The sequence below is a fragment of the Tiliqua scincoides genome, chromosome 4 (assembly GCF_035046505.1).
Source record: "Tiliqua scincoides isolate rTilSci1 chromosome 4, rTilSci1.hap2, whole genome shotgun sequence".
Classification (NCBI taxonomy): domain Eukaryota; kingdom Metazoa; phylum Chordata; class Lepidosauria; order Squamata; family Scincidae; genus Tiliqua; species Tiliqua scincoides.
The window spans coordinates 67608453-67634930 of record NC_089824.1 but is presented as its reverse complement, the minus strand read 5'-3'; the positions used below and the strand labels follow the sequence as shown (position 1 = coordinate 67634930).

Below are 26478 nucleotides of genomic sequence, written 5' to 3'. Positions count from 1 at the left end.
AGCAATTAATGCTTCACAGAGGATTGCGCCAGTAAAGACAGATGTATTGAGAGGCCTTTTAACAGCTTTAAATTACATATTGACAAAAACATATTCACAAAACTAGAGGGGGGAATGGCTGTCACCTAAAAAGAAGAGTGGCAAAGATTGCTGTATGGAGAGATTAAAGACTTGGAAAAAGATGCATCAGCTGTGATGAACAAATCAGATGCTCTGTAGAACTATTATGCAAACATCAACTCTTTTTTGCTTGTGAGAAAAATTTTGCAAATGGTGTCTGCTTTCCAAAGCTCTCTATCATTTAATGTGTTGAGTTAATGCGGAACCTCAGGGATGGCTGCAATGATTACTGCCAATTTTTACTGCTTTGCAGTGGAGGTTAAGCAATGTACAGGGAATGCTTTATTATGCTATTTTGTATCTGCAGTGGTATAAACCACCCCCCTTGCATCACTTAACCTTCACTGTAAAATGAACCTGCAATCATCCCTGCATGCCAGAAGCTTTGGGAAGTAGACCTATATGCATGGCATACATCATTTTTCTCACAGGGTCCTCTTGCTACTCCTCACTCAGCTAGAGTTCTCAAATGGCTGGGGATGACAGGACATAAGGAGGGAGGAAGATGTGGCTGAACTCAGCATCAGGAGCTTGGTGAGGCTCTCTGTAGAATGTTGGATGAACTGAAGGTCCCCTTGAGAAATATACACAATGACCTGCACTCACCTTTGGATACCTTTGCTAGTATTCTGTTTCCACTGATAGGAGGATGGGCCCGACCTCCTCCCTCACATATGTTCATGCACAGTAGCTTTGAATGTATTGCAAGTTCCTTGAACTGTGGTCTGTTTACAGGGAATAAACATCCCTAGCATTTGAGCCTAGCTAGTTCCAGCTCCAGAATGTGCATGGCTCATCTTTAACAAGTTTCATTTATGAAAATTATTGGTATTACCTAGTGGCCCAAGTACAGCATGGATCATCAATGATGGACTTCAGTGATCTCTTGGGAACAGCACATTACATTACTGTATAGGCACTTTAGATTGTAAAGGTTGCACAATCATTTTTTTAAAAAGGTGTATACGCATAAACAATCATACACTGCTTGAGTCAGACAAACCAGCCAATCATTATTTAAGATGAAAAATTGCTCTACCAGCAGGGTGCTCTACTGACAGGCTAGCCCATCAGTGCTCTTAGAACCCTATTTTGCCAAATTCCCTTTCCAAACTTGGTCTAGAGAACTTATGTCCACTTTAAGCTAATTAGTTCCCCTCTTCACTTGAAATAGCCCTAATCCTAAACAAAGCACTGCTGGACCCCACTACGATGGCAGCTCACCTGTTCAACCTGCGGAGTTTCTTCTTCCTCTACTCTCCTGCCAGTGACTTCTCCAGCCACTGCAGCAACACCTTGGTTCCCAGCAGCTTGTAGGCATGGCAGCCACACGCTGGTCTCCAGCAGTCTCTGTTCATTCAGTCCATCCTCTTTCTTCCAAGTTCCTTCTGCTCTCAGTCTCTCCAACCTCCTTCCTTCTATACCCACCCACTCCCACAGCTCCAGGTGCTTTTTTATTCTTCAAGACCTTGTTGCCTCTAGTAGCTGCAGCTGTGCAACACATCCCTGCTAAAAGCCTAGGTTTTAACCCTGTGCTTCCCAGATCTATCAGAGCAAGGAGCCACTGTTGACACCACATAATGCACTCCTTGAGGGATCTTGCGTATTTTCATTACAAGCCCCAGAATTTTCATTACAACTCACAGAACTTATTCTCCTTCATTCTCAAAAGAATGGGTGAAACAACACGGTAAGCATGCTTAGCAGAGCGACTCCTATTTTTATGCATGCTAGACACTTCCACATAACTTTCCCTTTCTGGATTCAGAACCAAAACTCCAGCCCCAAATGCCTTGGTGTACTGTAAATAATCAGACCAATCTTAGTTTTAATAACTTTACTATAATTCTAAGGAAGCCCAAAGTCATATCAGAATCAACATTAAACATAAACTGAAGTTATAATCCATGAAGAAACCCCTGGATTGCAGTGATTGTCTGGCTGCAAGTCCCACATGGGTTGACACTTATGGATGTCTTTCCCCACAATAACTACTTATCTGGTGGGGGCCAGAGTGAATCAGAGTGAGAGAGAGAATACAGGATGGAAGCTGGGAGAGACACTGAGCTAAGAGTATCTGGGGAACTGATGTAACCAATTGTTGCTTGTAAGGAACATTCTATTATCCATCTCCATCCAATGCTCAACCTGTATGTATGTAAAATAAAGCCAGTATTACCAAATCTCCTGTGACCTGTCCTTGAAAAGAATCCAGCCAATGTTGTTCCTCAGATTTCTCAGTACTCAGAAAAGCAGGGAGCACACTTTGGCTGTATGTTTAACCTAATTTAGGGCGCAATCCTAACTAACTTTCCAGGATTGACAGCTGTGCCAAATGTGGCAGGCACTGCATTATGCAGTGGGGAGGCAGTCAAGGCGGCCTCCTCAAGGTAAGGGTATGTTTGTTACCTTACCTAGGGGTTGCAGTGCAGCTAGGTCAGTGCTGGAAAGTTGGTTAGGAATGTGCCCTTAGATACACATAAATGCATTATGGCTCCTCCTAAGATCTAAAAAAAGAAGTCAAAGCATACCCAGCTGAGATATAAATGGACACAAGAACTGGGCAAAGGTGGAAAAAAAGTACGTGGCATAAAATATGCCTGGCCTACTCTACCAAGGAACAGCCTCCCTTCATCAAAACAAGTGGACAGTTGCATATGGCTGAGGAAAGAGAGCGCTAGTCATCACACTGAAATACATAGGTGGAACTGACAAAATGTATTCAAAGTGCTGTATAGCATAGCACAGCACAGCAGATATTCCATTTGGTCTTGGAATATCTGCTTTGTGCTTCAGAGAACAGAACACACTTCCCCAGATCTGTAGCAACAGATGAGCGAAGTAGTGCAAATCCTGTAGGCAGATTATACTGGATGTTCTTCATGAATTATGTTACAGTCTTCAGGTTGGAGGTTTCCAGTGATTCTCCATGAAGCTTTGAGATTTCTAGTAAAAAGGCAGCAAACACCTTTGTTCCGTTGATATAATTTGATCTGATTAGGAAAGAGAACAAATAAATAAATAATCAAGTAATCCTTAAATTAAGGACTCTAATCCCCCTCCCTTCGAGATGCCTAATTGTGATGAACAAGTTAAAATCACTGTCTCCATCTTGCAGGCCCACAGCCACTTTGAAGCAGTTGTGGGAACAGTGCTTTTTAGCAGGCTGAAAAGCAACTCCTCATCAGGATTCTGGCTTTGGTCAGTCTAGAAGCACAACAATGCAGGGCATAAAGTTTTCACTAATTCAAAATGGGTGCCAGCTGTGACTCTCCAGTTGGGAGGGGTCAGAATAAGTGACTAGCAGTTAACACTAGCTGGTAAAGTCAGTCTCTAGAAACTTTGGTTGGGGTCTGAGGTTTTTGATTGGACAATGGTTGGCAACCTTCAGTCTCGAAAGACTATGGTATAAGCCTGTGTTGGCAACCTTCAGTCTCGAAAGACTATGGTATCGCGCTCTGTATGTATGGTATGTATGTATGTATGATACCATGGTATCGCGCTCTGTAGGTATAAGCCTACAGCACCCGGTATTCCCAGGCGGTCTCCCATCCAAGTACTAACCAGGCCTGACCCTGCTTAGCTTCCAAGATCAGACGAGATCAGGCACGTGCAGGGTTTATTTTATTTAAAAGATTTACAGCCCAATCCTATCCAACTTTCCAGCACCAGTGCAACCGCAATGCAGTCCCGGGGTAAGGGAACAAATGTTCCCATACCTTGAGGAGGTGTCCAAGACTGCATCCCCAACGCAGGAAGCAGTGCATACCCCATAGGCACATTAGCACCAGCACTGGAAAATTGGATAGGATTGGGCCCTTATATACCACTTTTTCTACCTTCAAGGTAAAAGAAAGCTTGTTGCTAAGAGGGGAGGGGGGAAGCTGCTCCTTGCCATTTCTATCACAGATGTCTGTCCATATCATTGCTAGTATGAGAAGTAGAAGAGCTACCCTTGGTAGCTCAGGAGTTGGCATTGGTGAGTGTTAGGAGTCCAGGGACACCAGGAGTCCCTGGTGAGCATTAGGGACAAGTAAACTTAGGAGCTTAGCTTTACTGTTTCAACATTGCATGTGCATTGTATTCTCTCAAATACCTAAATGCCTTTCAAGTAATGCATAACCATATTTCTATTCCTTAAATAAACCATTTATTATTACAGGCTTGTATCTGTGCGAGTACTAAGGGAACCAATTCATGTAGGTTTGGCCTAGGCCACTCAGGCAACTACCAGGAAGTGAACCACATCATTGGGACTTAAATCCCTGGAGTGTGGTGGAGTTCAGAGGTTGCAAGGGCCATGATTTGTAGGACTTCAGCTTCCCCTTGCTTGGAGGACTGGCTGTTAGAAGGGGACGTGGCACCTACCATAGGGCTCTTTGCCCTGAAGACTCATATGCCCACCCGTTTGGGATGTATGGCCTGTCAGGTGGATGTGCATAAACCTGCACTCAGTGCAAGGCATATTTGCTCAGATTTCTCACAAAATGTTAAGACCTTTGAGATAGTAGGATATACCAGAACTCATTGGGAACATGCATTTCTGGCTCACTGGGAGTGTTAGGCCAGTGAACCAGGAGTGTGTATGATGAGTCAGAGACCTAGGACCATGACAGTAACATCTCCAACTTTTGGAGGCATCTATTGAATTTGGGGTATGTATTACATTGAATACAATGCCGTTTTCAGGGACAAGCAGAAGCATAAGATCCTGCTGTCTATCTGCTCCTGTGCTGCAGGAAATGACAATGATAACAGAATCTGCACCCTGCCACAGTACATTCTTATGGCTCCCTCTCTTGAGACTTTTCGGCGAGGCCTGAAGACCCTTCTGTTTAGACAGGCCTTCTGAGTTCTTGGTCTTTTTTTAACATCTTTTCAAAATCTTTTAATATCTTTTTAAATACCTGGTTACAGGCCTTATTCTTTTATGATTTGCTGCCCTATGCTCTTTTTACCTGACTACTTTTATCTGACTACTGTTTTTATGATATGTTGTTAATACGCTTTTATCTGTTTTTAAATTATGTTTTAATTTGTTTTAACCTTGTTGTAAGCTGCCTTGAGTCCCTCCTGGGAGAAAGGCGGGGTAGAAATAATAATAATAATAAATTCTTATGTACATGTGCATATGCACACAGGTGTGCAGACGGTTCAAGTAGGGAGGAAAGGTACAGAAACTGTACCTCCACATAACATAGATATTTGAAACTTGATGATTTGAAATATACATACCTCAAAATATTTAAGATGCTCCAGATCACTCAGAAACTGAAATCTAGCATACATATAGTGTAAGACATCATCATTACTACCAAAGTCTAGAAATTGAATGTGACATTTTTTGTCAAATGGGGCATGACATTTAAACTAAACATATGGCAGCAGCTACATTACTGCACAGAGCAAACAAAACCACATCAAATAGGATGTTGGGCCGTAGGAGTTCGGTTGCCTCTTCACACACTTAAATGAATCAATGAGGGATTGCTCATAGCAGCCAGAACATCTCTTTTGTCCACATAATGAAAACTGAATTTCCATGAGAGAGATGAATTTTGACTCAAATCAAGTGTAGGTTGTTTGTGAGCCATCTCCCTCCTCACCATTTCCAATTATTGCTCCAGTCATATCATAGCAAGCTGTTAATACACATCTATTTGTGAATCCAATAAAGACGGTGAAGAACAGTCCCCGGTTAATTATTTAGAAAATTTATACCATGCCTTCTCTGTTATGATTTTAGTTATGGGATCATATACAAGCACCCCAGTGACTGAAAGATGTAAAAGAGAAGGGCACTTCCAGATGGGTTGCTGTCACACCCTGTTCGTACTTTACAAGGAGAGTAGAGTTCACAAGATATTATCATCCATATAGTCTCTCTCTATTTTCCCCACTCTTAAATCATTGTATTTCTTAATTGAGACCAGTTCTAAGAACAGCAGCAATGTTTTGCTATGCACTGCTCATTAGTGTGGACAGAACACAATGAAATGCACGGTCTCTAAAACATTATGCCTATAGTGGCACAGAAGGGACTTTGCAATTCTATAAAGAGCCTGTCTAGAAGTGCCTACATGCGGCCTAATTAGTGTAAGAACCACTAATTACTGTGTTAAAAAAAATGGGGAGGGTGGGATTTTCTATTGCAGATGGCAGTGTATGTAATGTATAAATCTAGAAGGAAAACAAAATTCTTTAATTGAGGTACATGACCCATGGAAACAGTTGAGGCAGGAAAAGTTACATTATTGTCTCCATTGCTATGGAAACAGTCTTCTCCTTGCCCACTCAGTCCCAATGTCTGGAGGCAATGTAAATTATGGGAGAATCATGAACATGCCTCACTTCTATGACACATATAGAATTAGTCTAACTTGCAAACCTGCTAATTTTCTCTTTCTGAGAGTGTTCCCCGTCGTCTGCTGCTCCAATTGGAAACATCATCACACTTTTCTTCGTTATATCCTGAAGCATCCTAGCAATTGGAATTGTCGATCCATCCCGGATCATATCTGGATCTTTTCCAAAAACTGAAACAAAGAGACAAAAATGTGTTCCTCTTTAAACAGTAAGACTAGAAATCCTATACACGCTTTCCTGGGAGTAAACCCTATTGGACACAATGGGATTTACTTCTGAGGAAACATGCATAAGTGTGCTATCAGTCTTGGTTCAATTTAAAAAATGAACACAGCAGCTCATCACATCAGAATATGTAACTGAAACTGAAATGTGTTCCATTGAAACTGATAACACTTCCCTTTTCAAGTTAGGCTGGTTCCTATGGGTTTGCTTTTCGGTTTTGTTTTGTTTTTTAGTGGTATGAGCTTCCAGTGTCACACAAATACAGTAAACTTGTATTAAATTCACACAATATCCCCCAGTCCCAGGAAAGCATGCTTGCAAATATGTGTTTTATTCCTGGTTTCTTGTGATGCATAAACTGGCCCTATTTGTAAAATATGAAGCATCAAACACATTAAAATTTAATCTACCTAGCCTTGTTGATTTAGGCTGCAATCCTATCCTCACTTTCATGGGAGTAAGCCCCATTAACTACTATGGAGCTTACTTCTGCGTAGTCATGCATAGGATTGGGCTCTTAGCCTGCTTTGTCTTGTTGAAAAGGCCAAAATGAATACTTTAACTCCACATTATATAGTACGTCCTAATATTTGCCTTTTTAAATTTTTTCCCATTTAAACAGATAAAGAGAAGTATACATGTCTAACAATGATCTAAATTAGCAAAATGCTTTTACGTGCCAAAAACAGCTCAAACCTCTTTTGATTGCCTTTCCAGCTGCTTTATATTGAAGGTCATTAATATTAGCAATCCATGGCATTGCACCCATTTGCATAGATACTGTTAATTTGTTTGGGCTTTTCCGTCTAGAAAAGATATCTTCTAAATGCTGCTTCACCTAATAAGAAAAATAATATTTTAAAGAAAAATACTCATGGCATTTTTATATCACCTGTATCATTATACGCTTGATACTTCTGATGCTAACTGACTGAGCTGATGTGGCAGCATGGAAGGTTCCTCTGTTGCGGAAGTTAAAGAGTTTGTAGTTCAGATTCTGGGCAGGAAGGCAAAGTCATAACAAGGGCGGAGCCTGGCGGCACCTGCCCAGGGTGCTACGACAAGGGGGACACACACAATTTAGCCATGACAGAACTCTGAGTGCTGCAGTCAGAGGTCTGCCATGGCTCAGCAGAAGATGGAAGTCACCAGGGAAGCTGCTGTAGAAGGAAAGAGAGCTGCAGCCACATTGTGAAGTCGCCACTGCCCTCTTCTGACCCGGGAAGTGATGTTAAAGCATCATGTGACACTGTGATGTCAGAGCCCTATGTGCCACTGCCCAGGGATGGGAACTCAAGTCAAGTCATGGGGGGGCAGAGACTCGTGACTCAACTCCAGTTAAACCACACTGGATTCACCTATCCCTGCTACTGCCCTTGGATATGCCTCTGCAGGAAGGAAAAGTTGTTAGTTTGATGGGACTAAAATGCCATATGGACAGGCTGAGGACAGGGTGTATATCAGGATCTGAAGGGCTGAATTTTTTAAAATAGCAGTTGGGGGGGCGGGAGTTGGATGACTTTAGATTTATGATCCTAACCACTCACATGACTTGAACTGGAAGACCATTCCATTGGCTTTCAATATGTGAAATTGATGTGAATTACACATATTCTAACCAACCAGTTCTTTAGCTGAGATGTGCAAAGGAACAAGGTGCCAAGACCTCATGCCTTCAGACCTGGAAGTCCATATCTGCATCGAATCCCAGATAGGTGGATATTTTCTGTTATTCACAAATAGGGAGAAATATTCTTTGCGCGTGACCAGATGCCATCTTTATCTTGGCCCATGTGAAGTAGCATCCTGGCAAACAGCATATGGAGTTGAGCTATACACCAACAGGCTGAGTAATAATCGTTCCACGTATTTAACTGGCGTTACCTGACTTTCCACAGCTGTAAGGTTCATATGAGGAACTTGCCGGATTGAAAATTTCCCTATGACTCTTGATGGTATAACTGTTTTGATCCCCGATTCATGAAAAGCTCCTTCTATCCCATGTATAGAGAGAGATGGAAAACGCCATAAATGCAAGAGTATTTCGTCCTTAGGAACATAATAAATAAAACAGATGAAGACATTAAGCACTAAGTGGCTAAAGGAGCTGGCACACAATTGCAACTTTTGAGGGATCTTAAAGGATTGCCTTAGCTGCATTGGAGCCATTTTCCCAAAGCCACCTCCAACGCAGTTGGGTTAATGATAAAAAGACTCAAAGCCCAATCTAGGAATGTCTACTCAGAAGTAAGTTCCATTATAGTCAATGGGGCTTATGCCCAGCTAAGAGTGGATAGGATTGCAGCCTCAGTTATATAAGTGGGGGCTTGACTATACCGTATTGCCTTTCCATGGAATCATTAACTTCTAATTGACATGGCTGAGTCATTTGAATGTCAGTTCAACCATGTGAGAGTGGCTCACCATAAGTGGTTCCTACACAACAAGGATAATGCTCAAAGATCTCCGTTTGAATCATCCTTACATAATTATTTAAGACTGCAATACGAAGCATTCTTACTTGAGAGTGAGGATCATTGAACTTAATGAGACTTACTTTTGTGAGTAGACATATATTGCGCTGTATGTTAACCCACTCGTGGTAGTCCCTTTCCATGCAATGCTACCAGGAAAAAAATTACAAATATTTTTACACATGGAAGATTTTCCATACTGGATATCTTTCCCTTTCTTTTAATTTCCTGCCTGTTTTAAGACTCTGGATCTATCTTTTTCATTTTCACTTTTCACAAACTTCCATCTGTACACTTGAAAACTTTTAAGGACTTGGTTAATCTGAAATTGTAATTGACTAATTAATTTCTTCAGTCCAGTTTTTTTAAAGTACCGTACCTTATTGTTGTAGAGAAATGTCTTCACCCCAACATTATCTTTATATTCCGATAAGTTAAATGTGATTGGTTCATACAGCTTCCTCTCCTCATGCGTTAGAGGAGCAACATTGTCATAGATTCCAGGGATCAGAATGTACCCTGATGAATTCACCAGGCTGTCTATGGAACAGAATCAAATTTGTAAAATATACACACACAATCGCAAGCCAAGACTTTCTCTGACCCTTAAGCTATATAGAATGACTGAGATTCAAGGATGTTTTCATCCACTACTGCAGTGATTCTCATACATTTAGCACTGGGACCCACTTTTTAGAATGAGAAACTGTCAGGGCCCACTGGAAGTGATGTCATGACCGAAGTGACACCATCGGAACATTTTTAACAATTCTAGGCTGCAATCCTACCCACGCTTACCAGGAGTCCCATTAACTGTCATTGTTAAAAGAATATACATGGTAGCTTGTTAAAAGTACAGATCTATAACTTTTCCCCAAATACAGTCACATACCATGGTATCATCAAGTCTAATATATTAAAAATAACATATTGAAATGAATGGGGAACCACCTGAAATTGACTCGTGACCCACCTGGTGCGTCCCGACCCATAGTTTGAGAAACACTGCACTACTGAAATCAATGCTATTCACTTGCATGCTATTTGTGCCATATGTGGATGTGATATTGGAAGAGCACCATTTTTCATTAGGTGATACTTTCCCGTATAAAGTAATGGGGTCTGAGTGCGACTACATAGGAGATCTTGAGTTGCAGTGGAGAGCTCAGTAAAAACATCAACCCGGTGTGTGACAGGTATAAAAAAGGAAAATCCATGCTAGGGATGGGCATGAGAAAGGAAGCATTTCTTCACACAGTGAATAATTAGTCTGTGGATTTCACTGTCACAAAATGTGAATATGATCACTGGCTTACAGGACATTAAAAAGGCATTAGACAAATTAATGGAAGACAGGTCTGTCAATGGCTCAAAGACATGACAGCAACTTGCTACCTACAGATTCAGAGGCAGTTTGCTGGTTGCTGGAAAGCAAAAATGGAAGAGGGTTATTTGTCCATGTGTCTTGCACCTAGGCTTCCCAGAGGCATCAGGTTGGCCCTTGTGGGACAGGATGCTGAACTAGATGAACTTTTTCTATGTATTACTAGAATACAAAACACTTGCCCTGTCACCTCCTGATGGGGAGGGGGAAGATGGGATATAAATATTTTAAATAAATACTAAGTCCAGCATGGGGTCTTCTTCTATGCTTAATCAACCTTTTGAGGTGGACCTTTAACTTCTGACCAACAACCATCTTAACAAATGTTACCAAGCAGAGCTATCAGATCAGCCATGGGTTCATGGACGATGCCACCTAAGGCTCCTGAATGGAGGTCTTTTTCACCGCCTTCTACCTAATTAAAGCAAAGCAAACATAATGATTGACATATAATTGTCACTTGTTTAATAACTGCCACAGTTCTGGAAGGGATTGGGGGGAACATTAAAAGTGATGTGAATTGTTATATTTAGTAACAAACTTATTAACGGCTTCTAAAATAGTATGGGCAAGAAACTGGGAACCAGAATGGTTAGTGAAGTCTCTTGAGATAGCCGAAATGAATAATGGAGATTTGTGAGTGAGAGAGAGAGAGAATAAACTGAGGTAACCCCATAGGCTCTTGAGTTGCTTGGATGATGGCAGAAAACATATGTGACAAATAAATTTACTAGATGAAAGCAAAAATCCAGTTACTAGAGTGACAAGGAGCCTAAAGCTGATGATCACATAGCAATGATCAAGTGTACAGCAATACCTTGACTTTCATAGCTTTCCTCTTTCAACCATTTTCAGTTATAGCCACATTTCAAATTTCATCCATGTGCTTTCCTCTTTTGTCCAATTTCTCAAATTTCTACAATATCTGTCAGTGTTCTTATGTTATTCTTTTTATTTAGGTTCCATATGCATTCACAACATAAGAACAGCCCCACTGGATCAGGCCATAGGCCCATCTAGTCCAGCTTCCTGTATCTCACAGCGGCCCACCAAATGCCCCAGGGAGCACACCAGATAACAAGAGACCTCATTCTGGTGCCCTCCCTTGCATCTGGCATTCTGACATAGCCCATTTCTAAAATCAGGAGGTTGTACATGCACATCATGGCTTGGACCCATAATGGATTTTTCCTCCAGAAACTTGTCCAATCCCCTTTTAAAGGCGTCCAGGCTAGATGCCATCACCACATCCTGTGGCAAGGAGTTCCACAGACCAACCACATGCTGAGTAAAGAAATATTTTCTTTTGTCTGTTCTAACTCTCCCAACACTCAATTTTAGTGGATGTCCCCTGGTTCTGGTGTTATGTGAGAGTGTAAAGAGCATCTCTCTATCCATTCTGTCCATCCCCTGCATAATTTTGTATGTCTCAATCATGCCCCCCCAAGGCGCCTCTTTTCTAGGCTGAAGAGGTCCAAACGCCATAGCCTTTCCTCATAAGGAAGGTGTCCCAGCCCCGTAATCACCTTAGTCACTCTCTTTTGCACATTTTCCATTTCCACTATGTCTTTTTTGAGATGCGGCGACCAGAACTGAACACAATACTCCAGGTGTGGCCTTACCATCGTCTTGTACAACGGCATTATATTAGCCATTTTGTTCTCAATACCTTTTCTAATGATCCCAAGCATAGAATTGGCCTTCTTTACTGCCGCTGCACATTGAGTCGACACTTTCATCGACCTGTCCACCACCACCCCAAGATCTCTCTCCTGATCTGGCACAGACAGCTCAGAACCCATCAGCCTATATGTGAAGTTTTGATTTTTTGCCCCAGTGTGCATGACTTTACACTTACTGACATTGAAGCGCATCTGCCATTTTGCTGCCCATTCTGCCAGTCTGGAGAGATCCTTCTGGAGCTCCTCGCAATCACTTCTGGTCTTCACCACTCAGAAAAGTTTGGTGTCGTCTGCAAACTTAGCCACCTCACTGCTCAACCCTGTCTCCAGGTCATTTATGAAGAGGTTGAAAAGCACCGGTCCCAGGACAGATCCTTGGGGCACACCGCTTTTCACTTCTCTCCATTGTGAAAATTGCCCATTGACACCCATTCTCTGTTTCCTGGCCTTCAACCAGTTCTCAATCCATGAGAGCAGCTGTCCTCTAATTCCCTGACTGTGGAGATTTTTAGTAGCCTTTGGTGAGGGACCGTGTCAAATGCCTTCTGAAAGTCCAGATATATAATGTCTACAGGTTCTCCCGCATCCACATGCCTGTTGACCTTTTCAAAGAATTCTATAATGTTCGTGAGGCAAGACTTACAGAAGCCATGCTGATTCTCCCTCAGCAAGGCCTGTTCGTCTATGTGTTTTGAGATCCTATCTTTGATGAGGCATTCCACCATCTTACCCGGTATAGATGTTAGGCTGACCGGCCTATAGTTTCCCCGGTCCCTCCTCTTTCCCTTTTTAAAGATCAGCGTGACATTTGCTAACCTCCAATCTTCTGGCACCGTGGCCATTTTGAGGGACAAGTTGCATATCTTAGTCAAGAGATCAGCAAGCAACAAGTGCTTTAGATATTTACATTTCTAACCAGTCAAAATAAATTTGCAAGCTAAATAAGGCTATGTTTTGACATTCATCCGTTCTTGACTTTCATCCATGTTCTGGTCCCTAACCAGACAAAAAGTCAAGTTATTGCTGTATTGGGATAGTCAAATTCAGTCAGGCCCAGCTGAAGTGGTTGCCCACATTCTGCCTTCCTTTTTTTCTTCTGTGCACATGTGTCCTCCCCCCCCCCCCCATTACCACTTTCTCCTCCTATGCCCACTGCTTCAAAACTGGCATAGTACTGAGAATCCTGGGAACTTCTAAGATCCTTCTTGCACCACCTGCTTGAAAAATGCACTGGAGGAAAAGGCAAGATGACAGCAATTGTCTCCTCCACCACTGCCACTTCTTTAAAGCAGGCCAAAGAGGAAAGATCTGTCTTCACCACTGCCCTGCTTTGAAGAAGTGGCGGGGGGGGGGGGTGGAGAAGCAAGCTACACAACCCTCCTTGTGCTTACTCTCAGTGAGAATATGGAAGTGGCAGCAGCTGGGCCACAGGTAGGCACCTCTCTCAGCCTGGTACTGGAAGCAACCACTTCACCCAGCCTGAGGGGTGGGCCAGCCCTCGACTCAGTTAAGAAAGAGAAAAGTGGTAAGAATGGAATAGTCTAGAACAGCGTTTCTCAACATTTGTCCCCTACCAGACTACTTCACATGGTCCACCTATTGGAAGTACCACCAGAAGTAACTTGTATCATTGGCAGGCCAGATGCTACACACCGGTAAGAGGCTTAGGAGTACACAAAAAGTGCATGCTGAAACTCTGCCTACCATCCTATCGCTGCTTGTTACTTTGCATTGCTGGTCTCGCTGCCATACAGTGGGGATCTAGGGATCCCACGCGTACCACCACACACCACCTCAAGTACCACTGGTGGTATGCGTGGGATCCCTAGAATACCACCGGTGGCATGTACCTCAAGTACAACTGGTGGCATCAGTACTACTGATTGAGAAACGCTGGTTTAGAAATATAAAAGACTTCATCTTTTTAGTCTATCAGAAAACATAAAAACCATGCTTGGGTTATTTTAGAAGCCAGCTATTCCCCTTTTACTTTTTCACCTTCACAGCAAAGCAGGCATTTCCCCGGGTTCCATATGTAAGTGCTGGTTTATTGTTGCTGAGCCAAGTATTATCCGAAATCACAATATAATCCACATCAGAGAAAAATGCTTTGTTTTCTTTTATTAATTCTTCCAGCCCAAGGGATCCTGCTTCTTCCATGCCTTCAAGAAGAAACTTGATGTTTACTGGTATGTCCTTTTTAAAAAAAATAAACAAAAGAGAAATTTTAAATCAGGTTAGGGAAACTAAATACTCAATAAAACGCTATGACTGTTAGAATTCTATTATAGTTTTCAGACAGTGTTCCCTCACCCCAGTAGGACTATCTAAGATTCTGTAGCATATATCCATGATTTGTACCTTCATGAGGTGCTATCTGAAGCTCAAAAGGTTACACACTGCTGTTGGTTCAGTGAAAGCTACGATTTAGATACACACACAAACAAGATAAAGGCAAAAAAGGAAATTACCTAACACGAAATTTGGACCAATAGCCCACCTGGTCCAGTAATGTTCATTCTGATGAGTACTATAGCAGCTCTCTAAGGTGAGGCTATCAGGCATAGGACTTTCTCAGCTACATGAAGTCCTGTTAATTGAGGATGCCAGGAATTGAATGCAATCCTGTTAATTAAAAGCAACTACACAATCTTAAAGTCAAGTGTTCCATCCAAATCATTTTGAGGACTAGGTTCTATGAGATTAGCATGGCTTAGGGCCCAATCCTATCTAACGTTCTAGCACCAATGCAGCCATGCCAGTGGAGGCATGAATTCTGCAGTGGAAGGGGCAGTCACAAAGTCCTCTTTAAGGTAAGTCTCGGGGCTGTATTGAGGCTGCATCAGAGCTGGAAAGTTGCACAGGATTGGGCCCTCGATTTATTGACTCACATCACAGGAGAATAGTAACCTTTCCTACAGAATTTCACTGAAGAAATGTAGAATGCTTCAATTTCTAAAAATTCCCACAGTTTTACTTACTATGTTTAGTTCTTTGAAAGTTGCCACTGTATTGATCCAGGCTAGGACTGGTCCTTTGTTATCCGATGCTCCACGCCCATAAAGATTTCCTTTAGATAAAGAATATGGATATCAAACTTTGGAGCTTCTGTTCTTGCTGAGGATGTTTTGTTGCTGAGGATGAGGCATGTTTCCAGTGGATTAAAGTATGATTTTATCTCAAGAAATCCAGGACTAATTTTCAAATAGTACTGAATGCTTTTTGGAAGATTTTTGGAAGCTTATCACTATATCACATTACTTGTCCTGGACAGTGCCTAGTGCAAATATACACTTCATATTTCCAAGGGAAATATACTTCCCTTTCCATGGGAAAGAAAAGAGGTTATGATGTGGAAAGGTTATAAGAAAAAGCAAAAATTAGCACAGACAAAAACAAAAAACCATGGCCAAGCCTACAAATTTTTGTACAGCTGTGCTGATTTTTGCTTTTCCTAACCTTTCCACGTCATAACTATCTAAGATAGTCACAAACAACTAATTTAAGCCTTGATTTTGCAGATCTTTAAAAAGAGCAGCCAAATTCTATTGGCCCCCTATAGCAATGGATCTCATAATCCACTACCGTAAGTGCTTCTGCTACATTATGCAAAAGCTGTAGCACCATTGTTCACTTTGGGGCCACCAGAACAAACAGCCAGAGGTCCCGCAAGCATGCCAGTGATTCTAGGACTCCATACTGGTACAAGTAAGGTGGTGGTGGGGGCAGTTCAAGGATGGGAGAGGGAGGATCGAAGGGGGAGCAGGGTGGGCAGGGGACATTTCAAAAGTGGGAAGAGTTGCTAGCACGCACACTTGACCCTATCCCCAGTGTCTTGTCCCGATACTCCTCCTGTTTCTTTTTGAACTTAAGCCAGTAAAATAGCTGATGTAGGTGCAAGGGGACCACTGATGACCAGGCAGCATGCAAAGAGGCATGTAAAAAAATATTTTTACTTACCTCCTAAGCTGTCTGGTTCCCCCCCCCCAGTAGCCCACACCCCAGCAGCACATCTGCATCGAGTAGGATGGTGGGAGATAAGATTGGCTATAAATTTTAGTTAGATCATGATCTGAAAAGTGCCATGTAGATCACAGCTATAAACAACGTCAGAAAAGACATCACTGAGTATTTTTCCAGATACTCCTCATCTCCTTGGTCTTCTTTTTCCTCATAGTATGCAATGAAGCAAAATATGAAATGTACGTACATACATTAAAAGCAATTAATGCAAATGCAAGTTGAAAGCAAATGCATTAAAAGAAATGGGTCAAAGCAATGGCTGAATACTGACCACTGATTTCAGTCAAATTGTAGGGTTCTGTTTCCCATCCATCTGCCTTTTTGGCAGGCATCACATCCACATGCCCATAGAAACACACAGTGGGTTTTGCCGGATCTTTTTTGAGATTTGCTAGAATGGCAGGAGGCAATGGAATATTCTGGCCATCAAGCTGCTGTAGGAAGATAGTGAGACAGAGTCAAAAGCACCTCAAAATCTGATAACTTCAGAACCTGAGAAAGAGCTGCAACTCTTTTTCTTGAAACAATAGCCGTCCTGTTGAAATATGTAGGTTTACTTATTTTGTCTACAATTCACACACTTCTAAAGACCTGCATAAAATGTAGCCAAAATATTCATTTGTTAATCCAGTACTTAAAGAATGTCCACCAGAAATCAGGTCAATTTCAGCATTCTTAGTAGCTCCATTCTGAGCAATGAGAGATAACCTAACACATTTTAGTGACCAATCAGAAAAGTCTACATGGATCTCTCACAGTAGTAAAATATAATCATAAACCAAATGATTGACAGTATCCCAGGGTCTTCTTTCTAAGGTAGAAGAAAGAGTCTTCTTTCTAAGGTAGGCTGCTTCAACCTACCTAATGCTAGGACAAGGTCTGTGAACAACTCTAAGAAACAGAGCATTCAAAATTTACCTCTTGGCTAATTTACCTCTTGGTTTCCAAGGTTCTTAAATGATGGTTCAGGTCATAAGATGGTCATTCTTATAGCAGCTCCCAAATGCATAGCTTGGGAGTGTCTGGATTGCCTGTAGGGTTGCAGCTGAGCAGCACTTACATGGTTCTCATGTATGTTAGGGCTGTACACATAGATGGTACGAGCTCTATATTTGTGCAATATAGATGCAATATAGATGGCTCGTATATTTGTGCAATCACGGCAACTTTCTTTTGGGCCATCATGATTATACTGCCACACGTACAACCTGTACATGAAAGCATTGGTTTTCACAACAGATGGTTGCAAGTGACTACTGCCTGGTATTCCCTTTCTTCAAAGAAGGCAAAATGCATCTTTAAACTGACAAAGTTGCATCTTCCACTAAAAATGAAGATGGTTCACGCTTCCTGCATGTTTAGCACCTGCTGGATTCCAGTTCAGGGTACAGTTGCCCGGAATGCAAACAGAGATACTAAACATTTTCAAAAACCTTTATTCTGGTGTCCAAATGTTTCATAGATCTGGTTTTGATTTTGCAATATCAGACTCTTGAAAGTGTCGTATTAGAAAAGTGAGCTTTGAAAGTTACTGTACAGTGAGTGTCACAAGCGAGGATATGTGAAGGGAGGGACTGTTACCATGCTTGGCACTCAGACATACCCTGGAAAGATGTCATGGATTGATAGGATATACCTTTTCAGTTCTAACAAAGTCCTAAGACATGGATAGCAGAGCACACATGCAAACAGAACTGGGAATTCAAAATGGGAACTTGCATCTAAAGAATTGTGAGTGAAGTTCTATTCATACCAGGGGCCTTTTCCACTCCCACCTTCCCATTTCAGCTCCTTGTGCACCCTGAAAGACTGCTACCAAAGTCGCATCTACTGCTATTTAAAGGGTCCTTGGGATACAAGCCATGATCAGTAACAACTAGATACCTGTTGAGTGCTAATTTCAGCCACCTTCACTGTAGCTCCTAAATCTTCAAGATGCTTTGCAGCTTTTTCTATCATTCGTATGATTTCTTTTCTTAGTTCTGGCTGAATGGAATCACTCTCCACTGCCACCCAATCCTTTAGTGTCTGCAAGAAATGGCAATGATATTGCATGAGCCCTTGAATTGTCAGCTATTTAATGCCCAGTTGGCTACACATTCATATTTTGCTTGGTTCTTAGGAATCATGTTATTAGATTTAAATGACTTCTGGAAACCGGCAACTGTGGAGTGGGGTGCTGGACAACAGCCTATATTACTTGTAGATAAGGTGTTCTAGAAGCAGACCCACTAGAATTTTTATACTAATATATAGCTTCTAATACAGCAACTGTTACCCTGCACATGCCTGATCTTGTCTGATCCTAGAAGCTAAGCAGGGTCAGGCCTGGTTAGTACTTGGATGGGAGACTGCCTGGGAATACCGGGTGCTGTAGGCTTATACCATAGTCTTTTGAGACTGAAGGTTGCCAACCAACCAATCCAGTACATAGATATTGTGGTTTGCAGAGGGTGCAGTAGCTTCCATTACTCTCCAGTCATTTGCCAACACATTGTAGCCACATCCCCTTCACCTGCTCCAGTCTGATATGCAGGGTAAGAAACACCACAACAGGGGAGGTACCTGGGGGTGGCAGCCAAGTACTTTCTATGCATTATCTCATTGCAGTCCTTACTCTGTAGGCTAGATATTATTATTCCCATACAGCAGACAAGAGGCTGAAAGAATGGCTTGTCTAAAGCTACTAGTGTTCATGGCAGAGAAAAGATACAAACTGGGGACAACCGAAATCACAGATAACTAATTAAAGAGGCACTTTTTAAGTAGTGCCACTTATGTTTCCCAGGGAGAAAAACAACTGACCCTATTCATCCCAACCCAACAGTTTTGGCAGTGGGTTTGACCTATCTCAATCATAAGAGTCATTTTGGGATTAAGGAGCCTTTTCCATTTCTTTTGCTATGCAAACCCCTTTTCCAACAATGTCAACAGGTTCACAAACATTACATAGCAACAGAAATGAAAAAAATGGAGCCCTAGAACAGGGCAATGGAGGGCAGTGGGGAGACACATAATTTTTAACCTGACCTCTCACTATAGTTCCAAACCGGTTTGGGTTCATGGCGCATGCCATTTACACATACACAAATAGCTCTTTTCAGCTCCAATGCAAACATTTTCATTGTATAATCGCATATTGTGATGGGGGCAAATGACATGGCTAATGCAACGTTTAGTTTGACCCTCAGTCAGCACTCTCCACCAGAAATCAGCTTTTTTTTTTTTTTAAATAGAATTCAAAATACAGTAGCTTTGATCCATCTTTTATCCTTCCAATTCCTTGTAATTACTTTGGGACCTGTCACCATGAAGTCTACCTTTTCAAAGAGGAAGCATAGAGGAAGAACAACAACAATAAGTATGTCCACCCACACAATCCTCTTTTCCTGAAGTGTTGTTTGGACTGGGTAATTGCATTCTCTCTGTATTGTGAGAAACACAATTGTCTGATTTTAGGAACACCCACTAGTACAGCGAACAATGCATGTACCATGAAGTCAACTGTTGGCATAAACTTAATTCTAAGATCCCAACTAAAAGTGGGAGGGGGCAGCTATTTCTTTTCATATGTCTGCTCTGTACTTAGGGAAAGTAGTGTATGGCTAATTTTTTACAACAAAAGGTGTGTGTGAGTGAAGGAAGATAAACCCTGCCCCCTCCACTTTACCATACCTTGCCATGATGGTAAAGGCAGTGTTCTCCCCAACACAGTTCCAGCAGATGCACCAGAAAAAAATACTAGAGGTGGGTACATTTCACATGTGTACATGACCACAAAATCTCCCCCACTTATGAGGACATCTTATACCTTACTTCAGCAGCATGTAAATAACCACAAGATGGCACCAACCATTCCATTTTAATTCAGGCCTTATACCCTGCTAAATAGTGTTGTGATGAATCATAAAGTAAGGTGATCCTCCTTTCCATTATCAACACCCATCAAGAGGCTCTCCTTGTAGCCTGTAATTGTTCTTTTAAAACCTGGGCCTTTCCCCTGCAACATTCTCAGCACCACAGCTGGGAGTTGGTTTAAAAGGAATAAACTGGTTTTCTTCCCAACAAAGTTGGTCTTCCTGCAGTAAGACTCCTCCCACTTCTCTGTAATATCTGCCTGTTGTCATACAGTGGTTGTCACATCAAGGTTGGTGCAGTGCCAAGAGAACAGTCACTCCTGTTTCTCCTGAAAAACAATCATCTGCATGTACCTTAAAGAAGATTATGTGAACTGGCAACCCTCTAGGCTGGTGATTTTCATACTTTATCATCTCATGGCTCACTGACAAAGTGCTAACATTGTCAAGGGACACTATCAGTTTTTTGACAATGGATAAGGTACACAGTGCTGCTGGCAGGGGGCTCACATCAATTGCCCTACTAATAAATGACCCTCTTCCAAACCCCCATGGCATACCTGCAGACCATTTGTGGCACACCAATGTGCCACAGCACACTGGCTGAAAATTGCTGATGTAGACAGATGTACCTATGCTATTAAGAAGGGGTTGAAGCTCAGTGCTAAATTCCATGCATTATATGCAGAAGATCTCAAGTTCAATTCTCTTTAGGTAAAGCCAAGCCTCTGTATGTGTAGAAAAAGAAAATAATGGGTACTTCTGGTTTTGCGACAAAACTGCAGGTGCCTGTTTTTTCTTTTTTCTTTTTTACACTTGGGGTTGGGGAGCCCTTCTGAAGCCCTGCAATGGAGGACACAGTGCCTATACCTTTAACCAATGTAGAGAAGAGGGAATTTTGGCAGGTGCAGCTCCATATGAAAGGGTTTAAAAAGCTACACCTGCCAAAAGCCTCTCTTCTATAGAATGATTAAAGGTATAGGATTCAATTGTCAGCCTAGCTATACAGGCTCTCTAATGGTCATGGAACCTCAAGCCAGGACCTGATTCCAAAGCAATCTATGCTGTAGTCCTAAGCATAGTTACTTTGTAGCAGGTAAGGACTCTTTAGGACTTGCTTCCAAGGCAACATGCATAGGAGTGAGCAGCATCATTCACATTATGTGCCATTTCTACCTTCACAAATTGATCTTGATGACTATCAATGTACTCAAAAATCTTCTGGAAAGTCTGCTCCTCCAAGACTGAGGATTTGCTCTCATCAAGGATCAGCATGATGAGGAAGATGTGGAATATCTGCAAGTTATAAAGACAAAATTCAGCACATTAAGAGAGCATCCACACACATTGGCCATGTGGACTGACTGACTGACTGAAGCTCACTGCAGCCTGGCTGTGACAAGAAACCAAGAGAGCCAGGGTGGTGCAATGGTTTGGGAGGTAGACTTAGACCTGGAAGAACCAGGTTCAAATCCCCCCTCAGCCACGAAGCTTCTCTCAGCCTCACCTACCTCACAGGGTTGTTGTGAAGACAAAAGATAAACTGGGGGGGTGGAGGACAGTCATCTAAGTTTATCTAAGTATTTCTAATTCCATTTCCCTGTGTAATAATAATAATAACTTTATTTTATTACTTTTCTTTATTTAAAAAAAACTTTATTTTTACCCCGCCTTTCTCCCCAAAGGAACTCAATTTCATATAGTTCAGAAATACCACCTCTTCTTATCTTCTCATTGAATATTGAGGAGAAATTAAGAGCAAATAAGAAGTAAATGTTAGCAAATGCTTTATGTACAGAGACGCATTTCCAAAGCATAGTCCTTTTTTTCCTTTTCAAAAGGCTACTCCCACAATGACTGGGTTCAGGATCAGATGTTATCTTTGCACTCCACTTCTTTTCAGCAGGCAATACTTAGCTCCACTGGTAAACCACAGCCCCAGCTATTTCCATTCCCAGTGAGGGTGGTTCTGCCAGTGGAGCTAAGGTACAGCTTCTTGAGCCTTCAAGAAAGGTGTAGTTTGTGGAGGGTGAAATCCCAACTATGAGAAGAATTCCCCCCCCCACTCAGTGCACAGCTGCACAGTGCACAGCTGCTGTCTCTAGTGATGCAGTATTTTGTCTGTTGATACTGTTTTAGATCCCATGAATTTTATCCTCCACACACCAGTTGAACCACTAAGTTGCATTTTAGGACAGGCGAGTCATTAGATTTAGAGAAGTTCATTAGCACATAATATTTTTTTTATGCTGCAATTCTATATGCACCTTCCTGACCTGGAGTGCCACTAACCACAGTGGGACTTCTGTGTAGATGTGCCTAGACATGAAATATTTGGAAACTCATGTATTTGTTAAGGAATTATAAGCCATGAGAGAGTTCAAGATGGCAATTCTTATTGGTTCTTTGAAACAGAAAGGCTTGGACAACTCTGCGATTCCTTGTGGGTTTAGGGCTCCAATGTGCTCACAGTGGCCCTTTATTTCTAATGCACTTAAATGGAGGAAACCGTGGGTGTACACACATTACTACGGTCCTCCACTGAAGTCTTTGGGAAAGACTGCTTGCCCAAGAATTCTACCTGTGTGGTGGCAAGCATATAGTCAAGAGCAAAGTTGGCTTGGGATCATATAAAGTGTTAGGTTAAATTATGGATTTAACCCATTTTTGCCTGGCCCACAAGTGTACGCATTTGGTCCCTGTTGCGTATATGCAATGTTGGGCAGAAATGGCTTAAACAAGTGAAGATCATAGGTCAAATGATGATAAGTGTATCTACTACTTATTTTATGGGGGAGGGAGGAATTCCAATTGATGCAAGTAAAATAATCATTTGCAACAGCAACAGAAACTATGAACACCCACCAGAGAACACTGGCTAGCACTGCCTCCTTGTGTGAGTGCAATTTTCTCAGCAACATCTGCTATCTTTTTAAATCTTCCCTTCAAAGTCAGTCACACTCTCACTGATTGCAACACTGCAGTTGAGAAACTGCAGAGCTGCTCCTTCTTGCTAACTAAAGTTGGGCAGTGCAAAAGCCCCAACAGGAGCCCTCTCACAACTTGTGGAGGGGAGATGTTGTCACAGGCACGTTCTGTCTTCAAGGTGGCATGCCTATGTGTGCTTATGTAGGAGTAAGTCCCACTGAGGGCAGTGGACCTTACTTCTCAGTAGCCACACCTAGCCTTGCACTTCGAGCTTCCCAGTCCCTGGTTGAGTTTTGTCCTCAGTATAGGGTGACTAGATGTCATAACCACAAAAGAGGACAAGGCACCCCAAAATGTAGGACATCCAAAAAAAGTGTAGGGCGTGACAAAATAAAAACTAAAAACACTTTTATATTGATTTTGCATGGTCAATTTAAACAATATAATACTTATTATTAAATTTAAAACTACATATAATTTATTAATTACAAGAAGGCTATGCGCTGCCCACTACGTGCAGAATTGACAGACCCGCCGTTCACCAAATGCCCCAGGCGCAGAGCCTCGCACGCCTCTAGAACTGTGCAGAAGCCTCTCTGAGGCTTGGAATGGTTGGAATCTGGTTGGAATCTGTGCTTCTGGTTTGCTGGAAGCACAGTTTAAGACATCAGGGAAGCCTCAGGAGGCTTCTCCAACGTGTCCTGGGGTTGCGCAATGCTCCACAATGTTGAGTGGGATGGGCAGATTCGTGGGGGGGGGGCGTCATCCTGCAGGAGAGTGCTGTCATAGACCTTTGGCATGGGGCTAGGGAGGTTTACCACTGATGTGCAGACAGCTATGCGCAGAAGGCTATGCGCAGGGGCCTGCTCACAGGGGAAAGGAGGAGTTTTTTTTCAGGACAAGAGGCTAAAGAAGAGGACATGTCCTGGAAAAATAAGGCGCCTGGTCACCCTGCAGGCTCAGTACTCGCCCTGAAAGACACAGCACAGCCAAAGTGCCCCTGGGGCCACCACTGGGTCCCCATCCCAGTGTGGGCCATATGAGAAGGAGGCGGGGCGCGGGAGCCACCTGGCGGGGGAATACTCACAGGACGAATGGGCCAGTGGGAGAGATGCAGCCGGACGTCAGTCACTCCTGTTCGCGCCTCGCTCGCCTGCGATTGGCTCCCGCGCGCCCTGCCTGGCGCAAGGGCTGGAGACGGTGCGCTGCTGTGGCCGCGCAGAGCAGCCCGTGGGCGCTTTAAGGGCTCGGCGCGGCTGGAGGCGGAGGCAGAAGGAGCCTGGGGGGAGGGGCAGGAGGGGGGATTCCTGACTTCTGCCCTCGGGTGCAAGACCTGCTGCCGAAGTCCGGACTACCTGAGCCTTCCAAAGGGCAGAAGGTTCTGCTGGTGGCAGGCTGGCCACCTCTACCTTTCACCATTGCAGAGAAGAGGGACGTTTGGCAGGTGCAGCCCAACAGGGAGAAGCTGCACCTGCCCAAATTCCATCTTCTGTACCATAGCTAAAGGGAGAGGCACTGTGTCCTCCACTGTACCAGGCCACTCTGACTGATGTTCCTCTGCTACCAACTAGTGATCTGGTTTGGAGGCACTTGCCAGCAGACCTGTCCTTCCTGCAAAATGATGTCCAGTCTCCCTTTGCAGATGAAATGGGTTCATTTTTCTCCCTGGGGGTGGGGGGGGGGAGAAGCTCTGCCTGAAAGCTTGGAGAGCCCCTGCCAGGCCAGCCGGCGTCAATAATGTTGCATCTCTGGTTTCAAGTCCACAAAGAAGGCAACCTTTTGATCATCCTTGTGATGACCCTATCAGAGCAAACCCTCTTGTTTGTGGCGGATTCACAGAGCATTCTGAAACTCCTGCCTGACCTTTCTTGCCAACCTGAATTTGTGAGGGGTCACACAACCAAGGTTTACAACTGTTCTAAAGCTACATATGAATCAGTAATCACTGTGGGGCCACCACCTGGAAGCCTCTTCTGCTTCAAACAACCAACCACATATGCAAAGGGAGACTGGAAGCAAAACCTCCCTTAACTATTCTAAGGGTTGGGCGGAGGGGTGATAGGACAGCCATAAAGGTTCTTTTAATTGGTATATAGTGTGTAAGCAATGGAGTGAGAGTGTGGGACTCAAACCCAAATCTTCAAACCCAGACAATCATCTTACCTTGCATTCTTTCATACATTTGCACCTGCTGGATGCCATAAAATCCTTCTCCCAATACTCAGTTGGAAGAATGGCAGAGATCTTAGTTACTTGCCCTGGGATAATTTGGTCATCTGCATTGACCCTTCCTCCCCCTTGAAAGTACACCTATTATATTTCTAAGCTTGATCTAAAATCCAAGAAATGCATTTTCTGTTTTGTTTTGTTTTTTAAAGACTTACCATGCTATACATTCTGATGTCTATGTTTTCACCTTCTCCCTTCAGCCTAGGAAGTGATGATAACTCAAGTTCCCATCTTAATCATAGCTCTTTAGTTTGCAACTATCCTTTTTATAGCAGCAACAACTCCCTCTACTTTTTTTATTTGTTGATTTCTTAGCATTTATCATGACACTTGCCAAGAAGACAAAGTACTTAGGACATGTCAACAAAGGCAAAATCACACCCACCCATGTCTTTATTTTATAAGGAAAAGGTCCAACATTCCAAAAGGAAATCATGTCTCCAAAAAATAGATGTTACATAAGCATTTCTGCCTTGTGCATTACCTTTTCCTCCCCATCTCCACTTTGAAAAGCATCTCTTGTGTCTATACACAACAAACCATTTATTTTGGATTTCTAAAAACAAAGATGCTGGATCCAAAACTTTGAGTGTTTTCTTTTACTTGGTTGTGTGTCTGGTACTGAAGTCTCATAAATTGATGAGAGACTGGATAATATACAGTTGAGATTGGACAATGATGTAAAAAGCATATTTGGAAACAGAAAGCAAGTACTAAGAAGCAAGTATATATAAGAAGCAGCCTCTTACCTCCACAATGGCGGGGGATCGCATTCTATGATCTGCCCTCGGAGGCTGAAGGATCCAAATGGATCCCTGAGGGCTCTGGGGGATTTTCCAGTTGCCAGAGCTGGAGACCCAGACCCAGACCCACCCAACAGCTGGGCCCTGTTAAGAGCTTATTCTAAGGCGGTGGTGGCAGCTAAAAGGGCACACCTCTCTGCCACCATTGCATCTGCAGAGAACCATCCAGCTGAGCTCTTTCATGTGGTCCGCAGCCTTTTACATCTGGCCCCCCTACTCGTGGGGAGGAGCACACGGAGGCTCGCTATGACAAGTTTGCAAAACATTTTGCAGATAAGGTTGATCAGATTCGGCATGACTTGGATGCCACTGTGGGCATATCTAATGATGTCCCCGGGGAACCTGTCTATCCTGCTATTTGGGATTCTTTCCAGCTTGTAGAGCCTG

The 26478-nt window shown here is 42.8% G+C and overlaps 1 protein-coding gene across 1 annotated transcript; it reads right to left on the bottom strand.

Moving 5' to 3' along the window:
- Positions 1-3007: 3007 nt before the first annotated feature.
- LOC136648334 (beta-Ala-His dipeptidase-like) lies at positions 3008-26061 on the bottom strand. The gene is made up of 12 exons (XM_066624445.1): positions 26038-26061; positions 21308-21427; positions 18159-18302; positions 16546-16708; positions 15233-15321; positions 14250-14447; positions 10900-10984; positions 9565-9725; positions 8596-8760; positions 7408-7549; positions 6509-6656; positions 3008-3113 (listed from the first exon to the last, which is right to left on the bottom strand). The coding sequence occupies exons 1-12, from the start codon at positions 26059-26061 to the stop codon at positions 3008-3010; spliced, it is 1545 nt and encodes a 514-aa protein (XP_066480542.1).
- Between the last annotated feature and the right edge of the window lie 417 nt (positions 26062-26478).

Excerpts from the sequence above, each read along its gene's own strand:
- LOC136648334 (XM_066624445.1), bottom strand. The coding sequence starts at position 26,061 with ATGCGATCCCCCGCCATTGTGGAG. Across the intron at positions 18,303-21,307 it reads ATCAAGATCAATTTGTGAAG|ACACTAAAGGATTGGGTGGC; the intron begins GTAGAAATGGCA and ends CATTTCTTGCAG. Across the intron at positions 6,657-7,407 it reads TGGAAAGGCAATCAAAAGAG|TTTTTGGAAAAGATCCAGAT; the intron begins GTTTGAGCTGTT and ends TCTTTGTTTCAG.